Consider the following 20,888-nt stretch of genomic DNA (forward strand, 5'->3'; position numbering starts at 1 on the left):
TCGCACAAGCGTGTGCGCACAGCGCTGGTAGCACGAGCATGGGTGCATGAGCGCGTGGTGCAAGCGTGCGACGGCACAAGTGCGCGTGCACGCTGCAAGCGTGCATTAGCATGCGTTTGCGCGCTAGCACGAGTGTGTGCGCACGCGTGCACAAGTGTGTTCGTGCATGGTGCGAGAGTGCAATAGCCCAAGTGCACGTGCACAAGCGTGAGTGTGCGTGACACAAGCGTGTGCGCGCACGACAGGCGTGTGCGCAAGCATGCGCGTGCCTGATGCCCGCCTGCAACGGCACAAGCATGCGTGAACCGGCCTGTGCGCGGCGCGACTGTGTTGCACGCGCGCGTGAACGCCCGCACAAGCGTCTGCCAGCGTGGCAATCGGCCAAGCGTGCGTCCCCCTCGGCTCCACGGTGTCCCCAGTGCTGGGGACAAGGTGTGTGTGTGGGTGGGTGGCCGGGAGCCCGTGTGTGCGTGGCGGAGGGTGTCACCCCCCCACCCCGTGTCACCCCATGTCCTGCCGACGTCCTGCCGCTTTCCGCATCGGCCTCGCCGTGGGGACACGTGACAGCTGGGAGCGTCCCCAAGCTGTCCCCAGCTTTCCCCAGGCTGTCCTCAGCTTGTCCCTCCGGAGCATCCCCAAATTGTCCCCAGCATCCCAGGGCCGCCGTGGGGACAGGGTGACAGTGGGGTCCCTGATGCCCCCAGCTGCAGTAGTTGCTGGGGATGGGGACCCCCCCCCCCCCCAGTAGCACTGGGGACACCGGTGACCCTCAGGACATCCCCAGTCCCGGTGACACCCGTGGGGTCGCCGATGTCCCCAAAAGTGGGGTGATGCGGTGGCACCTCTGTGGTCCCCATGGGGAAAGTGCAGGGGACACCACAGGGGGGCCACAGCGTTGGGGATGTGGTGGGGGGGGGGGACAGGGGACAGAGACCCCCCCGGGGACACAAAGGGGGTGACACCGTGGGGACGCTGCGGTGGAGGGGACAAGGACCCTTTAGGACAGCGGTGGCACTGGGAGGGTGGGCGATGCCACGTGGCCATGTCCCATCCGTTCCCCCCCCCCCGCCGTGTCCCCATGACAGGGGGAGCCACCCCGGGGTGGTGACACCGACGGGTGACGTGGGCCCCGTTTCCTCCGCGCCCCATAAAGCGGGTGCAGGTCCCCAGGACGGCGGGTGACACGGCGGGTGACACACCGGGGGTGGCCCATGGGGGACGGCGTCTTCGCCCTGGCGGGGCCCTGGCCACCGTTACCCCCCCCCAGGGCACCCACGGGTGCTGCCACCCCCCCCGTCCCGGCGTGGCGGCGGCGAGTCCGGGGGGGGGCTTGGGGACGCTGGGTACTGGGGACACTGGTGGCCCTGGCACTGGTGGCGGTGGCGGTGCAGGGCTGGGTGCTGGCGGGGGTCCGGGGGGAGCTGCAGAGGGTGACAGCGCGGCTGCAGGTGAGAGGGGACGTGGGGACGTGGGGGGGGGGACGGACACACGCATGGGGGGGGGCTTGGGGGACGTGGGAGTGGGGGGGGGACATGGGGCGTATGGGGACACAGGGACGTGGGGGGATATAGGGGCATAGGGGGACATGGGGGATGTTGGGGACATACAGGGACACAGGGGCATGCGGGGGACATGGGGGATGTTGGGGACATGGGGGGATCTGGGGGGATGGGGGACATAGGGGGACATGGGGGATGTTGGGGACATGGGGACATGGGCAACATAGGGAATATGGGGGGACATGGGGGTTATGGGCATATACAGGGACACAGGGACATGGGGGGACATGGGGACATGTGGGGGGATATAGGGACATAGGGGGACATGGGGGATGTTGGGGACACGGGGACATGTGGGGGGATATAGGGACATAGGGGGACATGGGGGATGTTGGGGACATGGGGGACATAGGGCATATGGGGGGACGTGGGGGTCATGGGCATATACAGGGATACAGGGACATGCGGGGGACGTGGGGACACGAGGACACGGGGGACACCGTGATAGAGGGAGACACGGGGACGACGGGGATGGGGACAGTGTGGGGACACCTCGTCTGTGGGCAAGACACGGCTGGAGGGACACGCGTGTGCGGGTGGCAGTGGGTGACACCATGTGTGTGTGGGAGGGGGCCGTGGCGGTGCACATGCATGTCCCTGTGTGTCCCCTTGTGTGTCCCGGTGTCCCCTTTTCCATCCCTGTGTATCCCGGTGTGAGTGTCCCCGTGTCCCTGTGTCCCCGTGTCCCCGTGTCCCCTCATGTCCCCTCGGTGCCCTCGTGTCCCCATGTGTCCCCTGACCCATGTGGGTGTCCGCAGGCGAGCGGGGACCGGCCGCTGTCGGAGAAGGTGCAGCAAGGTGGGTCCCCAAAACTGGGTCCTGGGGTACATGGGTGCCACCACCCTGGGGATGTGGGTGCCACCACCCTGGGGACATGAGTGCCACCATCCTGGGACCATGGGTGCCACCACCCCAGGGCCATGGGACCCCCCCCCCGAGGACGTGGGTACCACCACCCTGGGGACATGGGTGCCACCACTTTGGGGACACTGGACCTCATCTTGGGTTCCCTTTGCAGATCGCCCCCCAACTAAGAAGCCAGCAGCTCATCTGATAGGTAAGGGGGGGGCAGAGGGGGGGGGCCCAGACACCCAGGTCCCCAACCAGCAGGTGGGAGTGGGTGGCCCAGACGCCTGGGTCCCTCTGTGGGGGTGGAAAAATGTGGGGGGTGCTGGAAGTTTCCGATGGGGGGGTGGGGGTGGGGAGCCAGGATGCCTGGGTCGCTCGGGGGGGGGAGTTTCACTGGGGGGGAGTGGGGACCCAGATGCCTGGGTGCCCCTATATATAATGGGGGGTGCTGGAAGGTTTGGGGGGGGTCAGCACCCTGGATGCTCCTATAGATAGGTGGCTGTTGGAAGGTTTGGGGGGGGTCAGCACCCCAGATGCCTGGGTGGGTGCTCCTATAGATAGGTGGGTGCTGGAAAGCTTGGGGGGGAGTCAGCACCCTGGATGCTCCTATAGATAGATGGGTGCTGGAAGGTTTGGGGGGGTCAGCACCCCAGATGCCTGGGTGCCCCTATAGATAATGGGGGGTGCTGGAAGGTTTGGGGGGGTCAGCACCCTGGGTGCCCCTATAGATAGATGGGTGCTGGAAGGTTTGGGGGGGTCAGCACCTCAGATGCCTGGGTGGGTGCTCCTATAGATAGGTGGGTGCTGGAAAGTTGGGGGGGGTCAGCACCCCAGATGCCTGAGTGCCCCTATAGATAGGTGGGTGCTGGAAGGTTTGGGGGGGTCAGCACCCTGGATGCTCCTATAGATAGATGGGTGCTGGAAGGTTTGGGGGTGCTCAGCCCCCCTGACCCCTCACCTTCCTCCCCACAGCCAGCGCCGACGTCTCCTCCCAACCTAACGGGTCCCTTTGGTGGGAACCCGGCAAATCGTGGGCCTTCATCCGAGGTCTGGGCTACCGCGGCGGCTCCCTCGTTTGCCGCCAGCCCGGGCTCTACTTCGTCTACGCCAAGGTGCAGCTGGGTGCTCCCGGGTGCCCAGCGCGTGCCGCCACCCTCCACGGCATCCACAAGCGAACGCCCCGTTATCCCCGCGTCCTCGATCTCCTGGTGAATAAGGTGGTTTATTGTCCCCAAGCCCACCAGGTCCCCTGGGCCCGGAACAGCTTTTTGGGGGGACTCGTGCGCCTCGAAACGGGGGACGAGGTTTTCACCCGGGTGCAGGCACCCGAGCTGGTGCGGGCAGTGGATGGCACCCGTTCCTATTTTGGGATGTTTATGGTGTAAATTTGGGGGGGGGGGGTGAGGGGGGGTATTGGTGGTCTGGTGGGACCTTGGTTGTCACCCCCGGCATTCCTGAGATGCAGGGGGGGCGGTGGGGGGAGGAGGGGGGGGATTCTCCAGTGGCTCGTATAGGGTTGGGCATGGGGTGTCAGTGAGCTGTTACGCCAAAACCTGACCCATCCAGATGCCTGGGTTGATTTTTGGAAGCCTCCTGGAATCCCACTTATCCCTTCTGAGATCCCTGAGGTCTGGGAAGAGGGGTGTGGGTGGGTGTGGATTCTCCAGTGGCTCGTATAGGGTTGGGCATGGGGTGTCAGTGGGCTGATGCCCCCCCCCCCCCCCAACTCCAACCTGACCCATCCGGATGCCTGGGTTGATTTTTGGAAGCCTGCTGGAATCCCATTGATCCCTCCTGAGATCCCTGAGGTCTGGGGCGGGGGGGGGGGGAGGGGGGCAGAAACCGTGCTGTGGAGTCTCCAGTGGCTCCTATAGGATTGTGCATGGGAGGCCGATGACCTGGACTCTCCAGACTTGGACCCTGACCCACCTGGACCACTGGGTCCCTCACTGGAATCCTGAGGAGACCCCTTTGACCGCCCCCCCAACATCCCTGAGGCTCAGGACTGGAGCGCAGTGGGGATTCTCCAGTGGCTCGTATAGGGTTGCGCATGGGTTTGTTGACGACCCGGACCCTCCAGACCTGGACTCTGACCCACCCGATGCCTGGGTCCTTCTCCGGACCCCCAAGACCCTTTTTGCTGCCCCCCCCCCCGCTGAAGTCCCTGAGACTCTGGACTGGAGAACAGTGTGGATTCTCCAATGGCTCATATAAGGTTGTGCATGGGGGGGGTACCGATACTGAGAACAGCCCCCCCACCACCCCCCCAGACCTCTGGGACATCTTTTTACCTATTTATTTGTGGAGGGCTTTAACCCTGATATTCAGGGGGGCCCCCCCAAATCCCGATCCCATCCCCAGGATTGCCCCCCGACATGTGCCTGGGTCCCTCACCCAGCATCATCTCTGCTGTGTCCCAGTTTCACCCCAGGTGGGGCCAGGCAGGGGTTGGGGGACCCCCCCCAAATTGGGGGACACCCCCCGGGGAGTCCCCCACCCTGACCCCCCCCCCCCCTTCTGAGCTAAAAATAAAAGTGAAGAGAAATTGTTGGGTGCCAGAATTTGATGAAGGGGTGGTGCAGGGGCAAATTGGGGGGGGGGGGCAAGGGCAAATTTGGGGGGGGGTCTGAGGTATATTAGGGGGGGCCTGGGGAAAATTGTGGGGGTCTGGGGTAAATGTTGGGAGGGCAGGGGCAGATTGGGGTAGTCTAGGGAAAATCTGGGGGGCAGGCTGGGGTATATTGGGGGGGCTGGGGCAAATTGGGGGGGCTGGGGCAAATGTTGGGGGTGCGGGAGTAAACTGGGGGATGTCAAGGAAAATTGGGGGTGCAGGGGCAAATTGGAGGGGGGCTGGGGTGTATTGGAAGGGTCTGGGATAAATTGGGGGGGTCTGGGGCAAATATTGGTGTTCAGGGGCAGATTGGGGCAGTCTAGGGCAAATCTGGGGGTGTAGGGGCAAAGTGGGGGGGCTAGGGCAAATTTGGGGTGTCTGGGGCATTTGGGGGTAAATATTGGGGGTCAGGGCAAATCTGGGGGTGCAGGCGCAAATTGGGGGGGGGACTGGAGTATATTGGGGGGGTCCGGGGCAGATTTGGGGGTGCAGGGGCAAATCTAGGAGTCTGGGAGGGGCAATGGGTGGGAAAATGGAGGTTAGGAGAAATTCGGGGGGGCTCAAGGGCAAATTTGGGGGGATCAGGGGCTATTTGGGGGGGGGGGGGGGGATTGGGCCAAACCAGCCCTTCCCAATTCCCAAGCGCCCTTTACCTTTTGAAGTGGAGATTCTCTGCTGGCTGCTATGAGGTTGTGCCCCCCCTTTTCTCCCTGCTCGGGGTGTGTGTGTGTGTGTGTGAATCCAGGATTTGGGGGGGACACTTGAACCCCAAGATGTGTGTCGTCATCCCCCCCCCCAGGACCTGGGTCCCTTCCACCTCCTCGTGCAAGCAGTGCACGGTCCTCATGCGAGGGTGACACGGGGAGGATTTCCTGCTGCTGGAGGCCACAGCGGTGGGGGGGGAACTGGGACCGGGGGGGACCGTGGGGGTTGGGGCCCCCCCTTGCAAAACCCAGACGCTTGGGTTTTGGTTTTTTGGTTTGTTTTTTTTGGTTTTTTTTTTTTTCCTCTAAACAGCGGGACTGCAGCACCTAAGAAAGTGGGGCATGAGGCGGGGATTGCCCACGCGTGTGCTTATGCACACGTATGTAGATGGGCGTTTGCAGGTGTACTTGCGTTTGCACACATCTGGGCGTGCACACACGTATGCGTATTTGCATTTGCACACGCATGTGCATTGCACACCTATTTGCATTTGCACATGCACGCGCATTGCACACGTATTTGCATACACGCGCGCGTGGCACACGCATGTGCACGCGCACACGTATGTGCGTTTGCCAACGTTCTTGCTTTTGCGCGTGCCTGTGCGTGCGCACCTGGCCGTATGCTTACGTATGTGTGTTTGCATGCGCACACGTCTGTGCGTGGACATGTATGTGCGCGTGTATTTGCGCGCGCACACACGCAATGCTCTGCACGAACGTGTGGCAACCCAGGCGGCCAGGCCAGTGACACCCCTGGGAGGAGGGTGGCTCCGGGGGGTGTCCCACTTTTTGGGGGGCAATTAAGGCCATTTTGGGACACTGGAAATCATAAATAAATTTATTAAACAATAAATAAAGCGCCTCCGAGCGCCAGATAATAATTTAGGGGGGGAGGGGTGCCCCCAGGCCGGCTGGGGGGGGGGGACCAGCAGGGACCCCCCATGTCTCTGGGCACGGGGGTCTCCACGGTCCCCAGTGTCCCCAAAATGGGGTCTGTGAAGTTCCTTGGTGTCCCCAAGTGTCCAGCATTGGGGTCCCTGAATGGCCAGCATGGGGGTGTCCAAGGTCCCTTGATGTCCCCAGGTCTCCAGCATGAGGCTCTGCAAAGTCCCTTGATGTCCCCAACCTCCAAGCGGGGAGGGGTTTGGCACCCAAATCTCCAGACACGGAGGTCAGCAGTGTCCCCACATGTCCCCAAATCTCTGGTCATGGGGGGTCTTGGGACCCAAATCTCCAGGCATGGAGGCCAGAAATGTCCCTTGATGTCCCCAGATCTCTGGTCATGGGGGTCTTGGGACCCAAATCTCCAGACACGGAGGTCAGCAGTGTCCCCACATGTCCCCAAATCTCTGGTCATGGGGGTCTTGGGACCCAAATCTCCAGACATGGAGGTCAGCAATGTCCCCAGATGTCCCCAACCTCCAACCAGGAGGGTGACCAGCCTCGTACCCCACCGGTCACCCCCTCGCCACCCCACGCGTCACTCCCCGGCGATACGCAGCAGCCCCACAAAATTGCTTTCCCTCTTGTCCTGTGCCAGCTGCCACCCGTCCCCAGACAGGTTCCCAGTCAGGTTGAGGTGGAGGACGTCCCCGCGCTGGAGTTGCCCCACGGCTTGGGCCAAACCAGAACGTGCCGGATGGGATCCCGCGTCGTCAGGTAGCGCCAACGGCACGGCGAGCAGTGGGGGCTCTGAACCAGTGCGCTGGAGCTGGAGGGTGACGGTGCCGGGGGCACAGGTAGATGCCGTGCAGGTGACGGCAAATTGGCCGTAGAAGAGGTAGAGGCCACCCGTTGTCACCCGCAGCCGCCCGTCTGTCACCTGTACGTCACTGCTGAGGAAGACGCCGTTGATGCCTTCCTCGTAGCGCCAACCGAGTCTTCCAACCTCCAAGGAGCCTGGGGGGGAGAAGAAGGGAGAGGGGTGGTGGGTGACCCTGGTCGGTGATGGGTGCTCCTGATGGGAGACGGGTGCCCCAAGGGGAGATTGGAGGTCCTTGATGGAATATGGGGTGGCCCTGATGGGACACGGGATGTCTCTGATGGGAAATGGGTGCTCCTCCTTGGTAGTGGGTGCCCCCAACGGGAGATGGGTGCTGCAGCCCTCCTCGATGCCCCCGAGGCACTGCAGCCCACCCAGGGGTACCTGGGATGGCACCGGGGGATGACAGGGACAGAAGATGCTCTGTGAGACCCTGGGGACAGGGGATGCTCTGTGACACTGCAGGGAGGGAGGATGCTCCGTGACACCCTGGGGACCACAGGGACAGAAGATGCTCCGTGACACCCCGGGGACCACAGGGATGGAGGATGCTCCATGACACCCCGGGTACCACAAGGACGGAGGATGCTCCATGACACCCCGGGTACCACAGGGAGGGAGGATGGGCCATGACACCCCGGGTACCACAGGGACGGAGGATGCTCCGTGACACCCCGGGGACCACACGGACAGAAGATGGGCCATGACACCCTGGGGACCACAGGGACGGAGGATGCTCCGTGACACCCTGGGTACCACAGGGACAGAAGATGCTCCGTGACACCCTGGGTACCACAAGGACACAGGATGCTCCGTGACACCCCGGGGACACTCCATGACGCCCTGGGCACCGCGGCCGCCCTGTGACACCCCCAGATGCTCCAGGCCAGGGATGACGTTTCCTCTCCGAGGGCGGAAGGAGGAACCCGCGCGACGTTTTCGAGATGACTGGGCGAGCCGCCTATGGAAGGACTAACCCCCCCCTCCCTCTCTCGTGTCCTGTCCCCCCGCCGCCACCGCTTTCCCTGGAGCCCCTCACCGTGGCCTCAGGCCTGGGGGGACTTACCAGCACTCAGCAGCATGTGGGCGGCCGTAGCAACCTGCAAGGAAGAGGAAAGAGAGCGTCAGGGGGACGGGAAGGAGTCGAGCATCCTCATCTCCATGAGTCGTCGTGCCCCCCCCGCCCCGGTGAAGGGGAAGTTAGGTGTCGCATCGGGATTTGGGGACTTTCCAGCACCCCGTCGGGTATTTTGGGGGGTCCCCAGGGGAGGGGGCAACCCCTGGATTTGGGGGTGGGGGAGGATTTGGCGCCTTTGGGGATGGGAAACTGAGGCACGGGGGTTGGGGGGGGTGTTGGATGCCTGATGCATCTTCCTTACTCCCCCCCCCCCCCCAAGCCAGGTGGATTGACACCCCGCGGGTCCCTGGGGACAGACGGACACCAGCAGGATGTGCAGCCCGGATGGACGCCCGGACACGCGGAGGAACGGACACCCAGAAGGATGGGGGGGAGTGGGGGGAAGCCGGGATGGACAGACACCCGGGTGGATGGACATCCAGAGGGATGGGCGGATACCTGGACAGACACCCAGATGGACAGACGGACACTCAGACAGATGGACACCCAGAGGGACACTTGGACAGATGGACGGACCCCTGGGCAGACAGCTGGACACCCAGGTGGATGGACACCAGTGGAGACACCAGGACAGAGTGACACCGGAACAGTGGGATGGACACCCGGGCAGACAGACAGGTACACAGACATGTGGATGGACGGACAGCCGGATGGATGGACACCTGGGCACCTGGAAAGACAGACATGTGGACAGACGCCTGGACCGATGGACACGCAGACAGACAGACGGACAGACCCCTGGGCAAGAGGAACACCCAGATGGATGGACACCTGGATGGACATCTGGACAGCCACCTAGATGCACATCCTGACAGACAGACAGACAACTGGACGCCCAGGTAGACACCGGGATGGGTGGATAGATGGACACCCAGACTGATAACTGGACACCCAGACAGATGGACAGATGGACACCTGGACGAACACCTGGACAGACAGGCGACCGGACACTTGGATGGATGGACACCGAGACAGATGGACACCCAGAGTGATGGACAGACAGACTGATGGACACCGGGACGGACAGATAGACAGACACCAGGACGGATAGACACTGGGCCAGATGGACATCTGGACAAGATGGACACCTGGACAAGACGGACACCTGGACAACCGGACAGATGGATGGATGGAGACCAGGACAGACAGTTGGACAACCAGAGAGATGGACAACCAGATAGATGGACACCTGGACAGATGGACAGGCAGGCGCCAGGACAACTGGACAGATGGACACCGGGACAGACAGACACTTGGACAACCAGAGAGATGGACAGATGGACACCAGAACTACTGGACAGACACCTGGACACCTGGACAGACGGAGACTTGGACAACTGGACAGACAGACAACCAGACAGACGGACACCCAGACACCTGGACAGAGAGAAACCTGGACAACCAGACAGATGGACAACTGGACAGACAGACAACCAGACAGATGGACACCCAGACACCTGGACAGAGAGAAACCTGGACAACCAGACAGATGGACACCTGTACAGAAGGACACTTGGACAACCAGACAGATGGACACCCAGACGGACGGACACCAGGACAACCGGACAGACAGACCCCCCGGACAACCGGACACCCGGACACTTGGGACAACCGGACAGACGCCCGGCCACCAGGACAGACAGACGGACACCCGGCCAACCGGACGCCTGGCCAACCGGACAGCCGGCCAGACGGCCGGCCGGACCCCCAGCCCCCCTTCCCGGTGCCCACCTGCGGCGGGGTCCCCCCGGGGCTGACCCCCAGGACGAGGGTGACCGTGGCGGCGACGGCGGCTCCGAGAGCGGCGGCTCCGAGAGCGGCGAGGACCGGGAGGAGGAGGCAACGGCACCGGCTCCGGTACCGGCACCGGCACCGGGACGGACACCGGCACGGGCAGGGAGGCAGCGGGGGGGTCTCGGGGTCGCCGAGCGGTGGCATCGTGGCGGGGACCGAACGGCGGAGCCGCCTTATAGAGGGACGGGGAGGGACCGGGGCGGGGGGGGGGGGGGACGGGACGGGGACACCGGGGAGGGGACGGGGACACCGGGGGGAGGGACAGGGGAGGGACAGACCGACACCGGGGAGGGACAGACCGACACCGGGGGAGGGACAGACTGACACCGGGGGGGGGACAGACTGACACCGGGGGAGGGACAGACTGACACTGGGGGGGGACAGACTGACACTGGGGAGGGACAGACTGACACCGGGGGGGGGACAAATTGACACCGGGAAGGGACAGATTGACACCGGGGGGGGACAGACTGACACGGGGGGGACGACAAACTGACACCGGGGAGGGACAGATTGACACGGGGGGGGGCAGATTGACACGGGGGGGACAAATTGACACCGGGGGGGGGACAGATTGACACCAGGGAGGGACAGATTGACACGGGGGGGGGGCAGATTGACACCCGGGGGGGCTGATTGACACTGGGAAGGGACAGATTGACACGGGGGGGACACAAATTGACACCGGGGGGGGCTGACTGACACCGGGGGGGAGACACTGGGTGGGACCGGGGCGGGTCCGGGTGACAGCGGGGAGGGGCGGGGGGGTAGGGACAGACCGGCACCGGGGGTGGGGACAGACCGGGGAGGAACCGGGGGCGGGGGGAGCCCGGGGGACACCGGGGGGGGGGGCGGGCTGGAATTGGGACCCAGGGGTCCGGGGACCGCCCAGCCCCCCCCATCGTTGGGTGCCCCGACACTTGGGTGCCTTTAGCACCCTAGGGAGCAATTTTTATTTTGGGGGGGGGTGTTGGGTGCCCGGCGGTGACGTCACGGCGGAGGGGAAGTGCCCCCCCCCCCGCCTACCCCTCCCCACGGGGATTTCGCCTCCCCCGGTCGTGACGGAGCCACGGAGTTTCCTGCCGCGGAGCCGGGCCGGAATTTCTGCCCCCCCCCCCCCCCAACCCCCGGGTGGGGAACGGGACCGGGACCGGGAAGGGGTTTTGGAGGGTGAGGCAGGTTCCCGGAGGGAATGTGAAGATGTGCCCACGCGTGTTTCTGCAGGCGGTTGTGAGCACTCGTGTGGGGTAAAGTCTGAGACCCCCACCCAAGGGGGACACCCACTCCCCCATGAAGACCCGTGGGAGACCACCCCCTTTGTTAGCCCCCCCCCCATGAGAGACCCCCACGGGAAACTCCGTGGGAGACCCGCCCCATGTGAAACCTCCCAAGTGGGACACCCCCACCAAGAGAGACCCCCGTGGGTGACCCCCCCCAAGTGAGACCTGCAAGCAACACCCCCCCCATGGGAGACCCCCCCAAGTGAGACCCCCAAATGAGCCCCTCATGTTAACCCCCCCCGAAATGGGACCCCCATGGGAGACCACACCCATGGGAGACCCCTCAAGTGAGCCCCCCACAAATGAGCCCCCCCATGTTAACCCCCCCAAAATGGGACCCCCATGGGAGACCCCCCATGGGAGACCCCCCATGGGAGACCCCCCCAAATGAGCCCCCACATGTTAAACCCCCCCCAAGAAATGGGACCCCCATGGGAGACCCCCACCCCCCATGGGAGACCCCTGAGCCCCCCCATGTTACTCCCCCCTCCCACGCGAGACCTCTACCTAAAAGCCCCCCAGGGGGGTTCCCCCATGGGAGACTCCCCTGCCAGGCCCCGCCTTCCGCCCCGCCCCTTCCTCTGGCCCCGCCCCTCGCTAGCCCCGCCCGGTCCCCCCCATGGACGAGAGTGGCCCCGCCCCTCCCCGCGACCCGCCAATCAGCGCCCCCCGCTGCGGGGAGGCGGTGAGGGCGCCGCGCGGACGAGTGACGCCAGCGCGCCCGCGGGGGGACGGGCGGGGCCGGAAGGGGGCGTCACGTGACTCAGGCGCCGGGGAACGCTGGGAGGCGGCGGGTTTACACCCTCCCCCCCTCCCCCTCCCTCCTCCGAAGGTATGGGGGCGTGGTCAAGGGTGGGGATCGGGGCGTGGCTTTGGAATTGTGGGCGGGGTCGACAGGTGTGGGCGGGGTTGTGAGGCGCCGCGCTTCCGGGAAGGGCAGGTGGCTGCGGGGGAGGGGGGGGTGATCCCAGACCCGGGGTGGGTTATTGGGGGGGACAGGGGGTTCCCTTGGTGGGGGGGGGTCCCCCTTGGTGGAGGGGAGTGTCCCGAGGCCCTGGGGGGAGTAATAACGTGGGGGGGGGGGTGTCTGGGGTCGGGGGGGGCACAGTAATGGGGGGACTGGGGTGAGCAAGGGGTTTGGGGGGGCGTCTCTGGGGTGTCACAGGTCTGGGGGGGTACACACACTAGGGACAGGGGTGGCTGTAGGGGTGGGACAGGGCAGGGTGGACGTGGACGGGCGGGGGGTGACAGCAAGGTGGGGGTGGTCATGGGGGGGGTGACAGCGAGGGGGGGGTGGTCATGGGGGGGGGGGACGGACAGCAAGGACAGGGTGACCACAGGGACAGGAGTGACCTGAGAGGTGGCCGTGGAAAGGGGGGACACACACACACTGCAAGGGTGGGGTGGCCACAGGTTCAGGGTGACCATAAGGACAAGGGGGGACACACACACACTAAGGATGGGGGGAGGTCAGGTGGGACGGGGTGGCCGTGGGGACAGGGGGGACAAGCGGGATGGGGTGGCCACAGTGTTGGGGTGACCATAAGGAGAAGGGGGACACCAAGAATGGGGGGGGGGGACACACGACGTAGTTGGGACAAGGGTGGCCACAGGGATGGAGGGACAATGGGGTGGCCTTGGGGACAGAGGGAACCACCAAAACGGGGTAAAAAACCCCAGGATTGAGCTTGTCCCCTTTGTCACAGGGACCCGTCGTTACCTCGCCGCCATCATCACCCAGCAGGTACCGCCATCCTGGGTGGGAGGGGGGCAACACACACCGAACCCCAAAACCGCCCCCCCAAATGGGATTATTTTGCCCAATTTGAGCCTTTTTTTGCCCCATTCCGCTCTTGCGTTTGCCGCTGGTGAGCTGCAACACCCACACGCCTTTTTTTAAGCCCCAAAAGGGGGAAATTGGGGTTTAAGGAGAAAATCCGGCGTCTGAATCTGCTCGGGGTGTGGGAAGTGGCTAAACCCGTGTGTATTTTGGGGAAAATTAGGCTGGGTTTGGTATCATCCGCCTCTTCCCTTTGGGTCATTACGCCCGCGCCAAGAATTGCGGCAGACTGACGCCAGGGCGCTGCTTCCGCCACCACCTTTGTTAGGGGGTAATTATGCAAACGAGCTGGGTTTGGGCTGGCGCCCAGGTTGAGCTGGAGAAGTGGTACTGGGTTCAATTAAACGGTTCAATTAAACTGGATCCAATTCACTGGGTTCAATTAAACTGTGTTCAGTTCATTGGGTTTAGTTAAACCGGGCTTGATTAAATGGGGTGGAGTGAGTCAGGTTCGATTAAACCGGGTTCAATTAAACCAGGTTCATTTAAACTGGGTTCAATTTACTGGGTTCAGTTAAACTGGGTTTACTGGGTTCAATTAAACTGCGTTCAGTCAAACTGGGTTCAATTAAACTTGGTTTCATTAAACTGGGTTCAGCTGAGCAAGTTCAGTTCATTAGGTTCAATTAAACTGAGTTCAGTTCACCAAGTTTGATTAAACTGGGCTCAGTGAAACCAGGTTCAATTCACTGGGCTCAGTTAAACCGGGCTCAGTTAAACTGGGTTCAATTAAACCAGGTTCAATTAATTCTGTTCAATTAAACCAGGTTCAGTTAATCCGGGTTCAGTTCACCAGGGTCTGGGGATGGTGGCACCGTGCCGCGGTGGTTTTGGCACATCCCCAGTCGGTGCAACCCCATCTCATGGGTTTGTTTTTTTGCCTCCATCCTGGCAACATTTTCCAGCTCCCGGCACACCGGCATCCCCATGGATCTCCTCGCCGGCATCGGCTACGCCTGTGCCGGGCTCCTGGCGGTGCTGGCAGCGGTGCTGTTGGGGATGGCGTATCGCTTGGGGCTCCTCTACCAGCTCTGGCATAAGGTAGGATGAAACGGGTGAGAACACCGTGGTTTTGCCAAAAAACGCCTATTTTTGAAGCGATCCCAGCCGGTGGCTCGGCAAAGGGATGGCGACACCGTGTACACCTTCCCGGTGATCTCCTCACCGTGCAGGTAGACCCCCGAAGCCCCCGGCACGGTGGTGAGTTGGTGGCGGAGGTGCTGAAGGCACACGGCGTCCGTTTCCTCTTCGCCTTGGCTGGTGGCCACATCTCACCCATCTTGGTGGCCAGCGAGAAGGTGGGCATCCGTGTGGTGGACACCCGGCATGAGGCCACCGCCGTCTTCGCCGCCGATGCTGTCTCCAGGCTCTCTGGTGCGGATATGGACGGGGATCCCATGGCCAGCACCTTCTCCTGCCCCAACAGATGGAGGATTTTGGGGTGTCCCAGCTTGGTGGGGTTCTGGTTGAGCGGAGAAGAGTTCAAAGACTTTGTGGGTGTCCAGGGTCCTTCCGTGGTGGGTTTTGTCCCCATTTATCTCTCCTGCCGGAGCTAATTTGGCAGCTCTGGTGAGGACAGGATGAGGAGAAGGTGACCCCACGGCCAGCACCTTCTCCTGCCCCAACGGATGGAGGATTTTGGGGTGTCCCAGCTTGGTGGCGTTCTGGTTGAGCCAAGGAGGGTTCAAAGACTTTGTGGGTGTCCAGGGTCACTCCATGGTGGGTTTTGTCCCCATTCTTCCCCCCCCAGAGCTAATTCAGCCGTTTGCGTGCCAACGAGATGAGCAACCAGACATGCCCGGAATCACTGGCCAAAAATCGGGTGCAGAGGGATCCACTTCCACGCCCCCCCCCCATTTCCCCACAGGTCGCATTGGTGTTGCTGCCGTCACCGCCGGTCCCGGCGTCACCAACGCGGTGACGGCCATCAAGAACGCCCAGATGGCCGAGTCACCGTTGCTGCTCATCGGGGGAGCAGCCGCCTCGCTGCAGAAGGTGAGGGAGACCAAAGAAATTCCCTCTCGGACCCATTTCTTGGGGGTGTTCCCCCGTTTTTGGGGGTTCAAGGCTCATTTTTCTCGCAGGGTCGGGGAGCGCTGCAGGACATCGACCAGCTCTCGCTCTTCAAGACGCTCTGCAAAGCGTGCGTCTCGGTGCGCGCCGTCCGTGACATCGTCCCCACCCTCCGCAAAGCCATCGCCACCGCGCAGTCGGGGACCCCTGGTAAAAAATTGGAGGGGTCCCCCCCAAAACACCCCCAGAATGCTTGGGCGATGGGTTTCCTTCCCTACCACGGGTCACCCGGGGTGGTTTACAGTGGTGTTTTGGGGTGGTGGTGTTTTGGGGTGCCACTGTTTGAATTGGGAGGGGGGGTTTAGCCCCCCCAAACGGTTTCGGGGTGACACTGGGGGCACCGTCTGCACCCCAATTTTATAGGACCCGTCTTCATGGAGCTCCCCATCGATGTGCTTTACCCCTTCCACGTGGTCGAGAAGGAGATCGGTGGCACCAAGAACGCCCGGGGGCTGCAGGGAAAAGTGGTCCAGTGGTGAGTTGCAGCCCCCCGCCCCCAGCACCCTAGGGTGCTGCTGGCACCCCAAGGGGCCCCAGCACCCCAATATCCACCCCCCCCTCCCCCGGTAGGTACCTCCAAAACTACATCCGTAACCTCTTCGCGGGTGCCTGGGAGCCCCGGGATGTGTCCCCGTTGCCCGTGCAGGTGCCGCTGGCCACCGAGGATGAGGTGGGTTTTGGGGGGGATTGGGATGGGTTTGGGGGCTGGTTGGGGCAGGTTTGGGGTAAGGCAGAGCTGGGGTTTGGGCTGAAAACAGCTGGTTTTGGGGTTCAGCTGACCCAGTTTGGGGGCTAAACTGGGCTGATTTTAGGGCTTAGTTGAGCCAGTTTTGGGGGATCAGCTGAGCTGGTTTTTGGGGCTGAGCCAGTTTTGGGGCTCAGCAGAGCTGATATTGGGGCTTAGCTGAGCTGGTTTTTGGGGCTGACTGAGCCAGTTTTGGGGCTCAGCTGAGCTGGTTTTTGGGGCTGACTTGAGCCAGTTTTGGGGCTCAGCAGAGCTGATTTTGGGATCAGCTGAGCCAGTTTTGGGGTTTAGCTGAGCCAGTTTCAGGGCCCAACTGAACTGGTTTTGGGGCTCAGCTAAGCCAGTTTTGGGGTTCAATAGGGCTGGATTTTGGGGCTAACCTTGCCAGGTTTGGTGCCCAACTGAGCCAGTTTTGGTGCTTACTGAGCTGGATTTTTGGTGCCCAAATAGGGCTGGTTTTGGGGCTGACCGAGCTGGTTTTTGGCGCCCGACCGAAGCGTTTTTTTGGGGCTAATCGAGGTGGTTTTGGGTCGCACACAGGTGCAGCGATGTGCGGAGCTGGTGAGCCGGGCCACGAAGCCGCTGGTGCTGGTGGGCAGCCAGGCCATGCTGCCACCCACACCGGCCGAGGAGCTGCGGTGAGATGTTTTGGGGATGGATGAACTGGTTTGGGGATGGATGAACCGGTCTGGGGATGGTGGAGCCAATTTGGGGGCTGCTGAGCTAGTTTGGGGATGGACGAACCGGTTTGGGGACAGTTGAGCTGGGTTTGGGGACTGATCAGCCAATCTGGGGGCTGGTGTAATGATTTGGGGACAGCTGAACCAGTTTGGGGGATGGATGAGCTGGTTTGGGGGATGGATGAGCTGGTTTGGGGACAGTTGAGCTGGGTTTGGGAATGGTTCAGCCAATTTGGGGTCTGGTGAGATGATTTGGGGACGGATGGCTGAGCAGGTTTGGGGACAGTTCAGCCAATTTGGGGTCTGGTGAGATGATTCGGGGACAGAGGGCTGAGCAGGTTTGGGGACAGATCAGCCAATTTGGGGTCAGATGAGCTGCTTTAGGGATCAACCAGCCAGTGTGGGCACAGATGAGCCAGATTTGGGTCTGACTGAACGAGTTCTTGGGCTCAACTGAGCCAAGTTTTGGGGCCAAACCAAGCTGGTCTTGGGCCAAACTGAGCCAGTTTTGGGGCTCTGACAGAGGTGGTTTTGGGGCCAAACTGAGCCAGTTTGGGGCCCTGACTGAGTTGGTTTTGGGGCCAAACCAAGGCAGTATGGGTCTCCAACTAAGCTAGTTTGGGACCCTAACCGAGCTGGTTTTGGGGCTAAACCGAGCCATTTTGGAGCCCGACCGAGCCGGTTTTGGTGCGTGCTGATGCCCACCTACCTGCAGCACGGCGCTGGAGGCCCTGGGCATCCCCTGCTACCTTGGGGGAGCAGCACGGGGGCTTCTCCCCCCCGGCAGCCCCCTCCTCCTGCGCCAGAACCGCCGCGACGCCCTCCGCGATGCCGACCTGGTGCTGCTGGCAGGTACTGGGGTGGGACACGCACGCGACACCCGCCGCTTCCCCATCCCCATCCTGACACCCTGTGTGTGTCCCCAAGGCGCCGTCTGTGATTTTCGCCTCTCCTACGGGCGCCTTTTCAGTCGCCGCGCCGTCATCGTGGCCGTTAACCGGGACCGGGCGCAGCTCCTCCGTAATTCCGATGTCTTCTGGAAACCCCGGCTCGCCGTGCAAGGTGAGACCCTTAACCCCAGCCCTGGGTCCCCAGCCCCTGCCTGAAATGGGTGGCGTGGGGTGCGATGAGTTGGGCGTTCTCGGCAGGAGACGCAGCCTCCTTCGTGGTGCGGTTGGCGCGGAGCCTGCGGGGCTACGCCTGCCCCGGTGAGTGGCTGGAGGGGCTGCGTGAAGCCGATCGGAAAAAGGAGCAGGCTAACCGGTGAGCATGCATGGGACGGGGACAGGGATGGGGATGAGGATGAGGCTGAGGACAGGGATGGGGACAGGGGTAGGGACAGGCTCAGGGACAGGCACGGAGATGGGGACAGGCATGGGGACGGGGACGGGAACAGGCACAGAGATGGGGACAGGGATGGGGACAACCACAGGGACAGGCAAGGAGATGGGGACAGGCATGGGGACAGTGGTAGGCATGGGGACGGGGACGAGCATGGGAACAGGGACAGGCACAGATGGAGACAGGGATGGGGACAGGCAGGAGGATGGGAACGGGGACAGGGAGAGGCTCAGGGACTGGGACGGGGACAGGGATAGGGATGGGCATGGGGACAAGCATGGGGACACAGGGATGAGGACAGGGATGGGCACAAGAACAGGGATGGTGTTGGATAGGGATGGGCATGGGGACAGGGACGGGCACAAGAATAAGGGTGGCGTCAGGGCTGGGGACAGGGACTGGGCTGGGGACAGGGAGGGGTATGGATTGGTGGCCTGTTTGGGTGGGGGGATCCCAGCCCCTTTCTGGGGGCTCCCCATTTCCAGTTTTGGGGGATCTCAACCCATTTTCAACTTGGGGGGTGGGCATTCCCAGTCCTTGGGGGATCCCAACCCATTTCCAACTGGGATGGGGGAGCCCCCATCCCCATTCTTCGAGGATCCCACCCACCTCTTCCTTGCCCGGGGGGGGGGTGTGGGGTGTCTCCCCCCAACAGGGAGAAGGCAGCAACCCCCACCCCGCAACACCTGAACCCCCTGGACCTGCTGCACCGCCTGGATGCGCTGCTGCCCCCTGAGAGCCTCCTCGTAGCCGACGGGGGGGACTTTGTGGGTACCGCCGCCTACATCGTCCGTCCCCGACGTCCCCTCGCCTGGCTGGACCCCGGTAAGAACCCCCCACCCCCACCAGCCCCAGGCACGCTGTCACCGTAGCGGGGCCACACACGGGTGACACCGCCGGCTGTCATCTCCGCAGGAGCTTTCGGCACATTGGGAGTCGGCGGAGGGTTCGCGCTCGGCGCCAAGCTCTGCCGTCCCGACGCGGAGGTACGGGGCTGCGGTGGCCCATGGGGACGGCGATCACCGCGCCACCTACTATGTGGCCTCATGGTGTTTGTCCCCTCCCCGGCGCCAGGTTTGGGTCCTCTACGGTGACGGCTCGCTGGGCTACAGCTTGATGGAGTTCGACACCTTTGTGCGGCACAAGGTCAGATGGTGCCAAAAATGGGGTGAGGTCGGGGGGAAATGGGGTCTTGTCACCATCCCGGGGTGTCACCGGGGCGCGGTGGCCCTGTGCTTTGTCCCCTACAGACGCCTGTCATCGCGCTGGTGGGCAATGACGCGTGCTGGAGCCAGATTTCCCGGGAGCAAGTGGCTTTGCTGGGAAGCAACGTGGCGTGTGGCCTCGAGTACCTGGGTGAGTACTGTCCCCACCCTGCTTTGTCCCCACATTTGGGGGACACCTGGGTTGACCCCATGTCATCTTAGGGTAGATTGAGCCATGCCTGGTGTCACCACGTCACCCTGGGGTGGATGGAGCCATGCCTGGTGGCATCATGTCACCTTGGATCGAGCCATGCCCAGTGGCACCGTGTCACCCTGGGGTAGATTGAGCTGTGCTGGGGGTCACCACATCACTCTGGGGAGGACCAGGCCATGCCTGGTGGCATCACATAGCTTTGGGGACCGTCACCTCCAGGGACAATTGGACTGTGCCTGGTGGACCTGTGTCACCCTTGGGAAGATCTGGCCATGCCTGGTGGCACCGTGTCACCCTGGGTCAAGCCATGCCCAGTGGCCCTGTATCACCCCAATTATCAAGCCAGTCCCATGGAGGTGACAAGGCCACCACCGCTGTCCCCTCCCTACAGACTACCATGCAGTGGCCGAAGCTCTGGGTGGCAAAGGCTTCGTGGTGGGTCGCCAGGACCGTGAGCGGCTGGATGCCATCCTCCGTGCTGCGCAGGACACGTGTCGCCAAGGCCATCCCGTCCTCATCAACGCCCTCATCGGCAAGACCAACTTCCGTGACGGTTCCATCTCCGTCTAGGGACAGTGTCCCCAAAATGTCCTGGCCATGCCCCCGGCGGGGCAGGAGGGACCAAGGAAAGGGGTGGGTTTGGGTGACACCGGTGCCGCACACCCAACCCAGGGGACAGCTGCATGTCCCCCCTCCTCGGCAATAAAGCAGCACTGTCTGCCCCCACCCACCGTCCTGTGCCATCAATTTGGGTGCCGACACCCTAGGACACCCTAAGTGACACTTTGGGGACTGTCACCCCCCCACCACCCCCCATCGAGACAGCATCACACCAACACACGCAGAAGGCCTGGCAGCGAGTGCAGCTTGTGTCATTTATTGCTGGTGAGGGTGACAAGGCAGTGGCAGGGCAAGGGGGGGTCAGGCCACCCCGGGGGGGGGGGGTCAGGGGACAGCTTTGTCACCCCTACCCCCCCCAGGCCTGCCTGCACCCCTTGCCCGGGCGCTTTAACACTGGTGGCTCAGCCCGGCCGGGCCGGTGGTTTCACATTCAGCTGGTTCCTTTAAGGCTAATACTGAGTGAGGCTGG

At 62.9% G+C, this 20,888-nt stretch overlaps 3 protein-coding genes across 4 annotated transcripts; 2 read left to right on the top strand and 1 right to left on the bottom strand.

Moving 5' to 3' along the window:
- The first annotated feature begins 1,183 nt into the window (after positions 1-1,183).
- On the top strand, positions 1,184-3,793 carry TNFSF14 (TNF superfamily member 14). The gene is made up of 4 exons (XM_075026707.1): positions 1,184-1,448; positions 2,318-2,357; positions 2,578-2,616; positions 3,381-3,793. The coding sequence occupies exons 1-4, from the start codon at positions 1,212-1,214 to the stop codon at positions 3,791-3,793; spliced, it is 729 nt and encodes a 242-aa protein (XP_074882808.1). The 5' UTR covers positions 1,184-1,211.
- Positions 3,794-7,061: 3,268 nt separating this feature from the next.
- Positions 7,062-10,564, bottom strand: LOC142030474 (uncharacterized). The gene is made up of 3 exons (XM_075026708.1): positions 10,358-10,564; positions 8,555-8,588; positions 7,062-7,625 (listed from the first exon to the last, which is right to left on the bottom strand). Exons 1-3 carry the CDS (start codon positions 10,562-10,564, stop codon positions 7,207-7,209), a joined length of 660 nt encoding a protein of 219 aa, XP_074882809.1. The 3' UTR covers positions 7,062-7,206.
- A 1,861-nt stretch (positions 10,565-12,425) lies between these two features.
- On the top strand, positions 12,426-20,524 carry HACL2 (2-hydroxyacyl-CoA lyase 2). Of its 2 annotated transcripts, none has more exons than XM_075025238.1 (17): positions 12,426-12,532; positions 13,407-13,444; positions 14,446-14,581; positions 14,713-14,914; positions 15,408-15,535; positions 15,625-15,763; positions 15,977-16,088; positions 16,184-16,283; positions 16,899-16,996; positions 17,754-17,890; positions 17,966-18,100; positions 18,187-18,301; positions 19,035-19,204; positions 19,295-19,365; positions 19,454-19,525; positions 19,630-19,735; positions 20,190-20,524. In XM_075025238.1, exons 3-17 carry the CDS (start codon positions 14,468-14,470, stop codon positions 20,366-20,368), a joined length of 1,878 nt encoding a protein of 625 aa, XP_074881339.1. In that variant the 5' UTR covers positions 12,426-12,532; positions 13,407-13,444; positions 14,446-14,467; the 3' UTR covers positions 20,369-20,524. The 2 variants fall into 2 exon arrangements, with proteins under 2 accessions (XP_074881339.1, XP_074881340.1); XM_075025239.1 differs by lacking the exon at positions 12,426-12,532 and adding an exon at positions 12,623-12,640.
- Positions 20,525-20,888: the final 364 nt, after the last annotated feature.

This window comes from Buteo buteo, chromosome 4 (genome assembly GCF_964188355.1).
Source record: "Buteo buteo chromosome 4, bButBut1.hap1.1, whole genome shotgun sequence".
In the NCBI taxonomy this organism is placed as follows: Eukaryota; Metazoa; Chordata; class Aves; order Accipitriformes; family Accipitridae; genus Buteo; species Buteo buteo.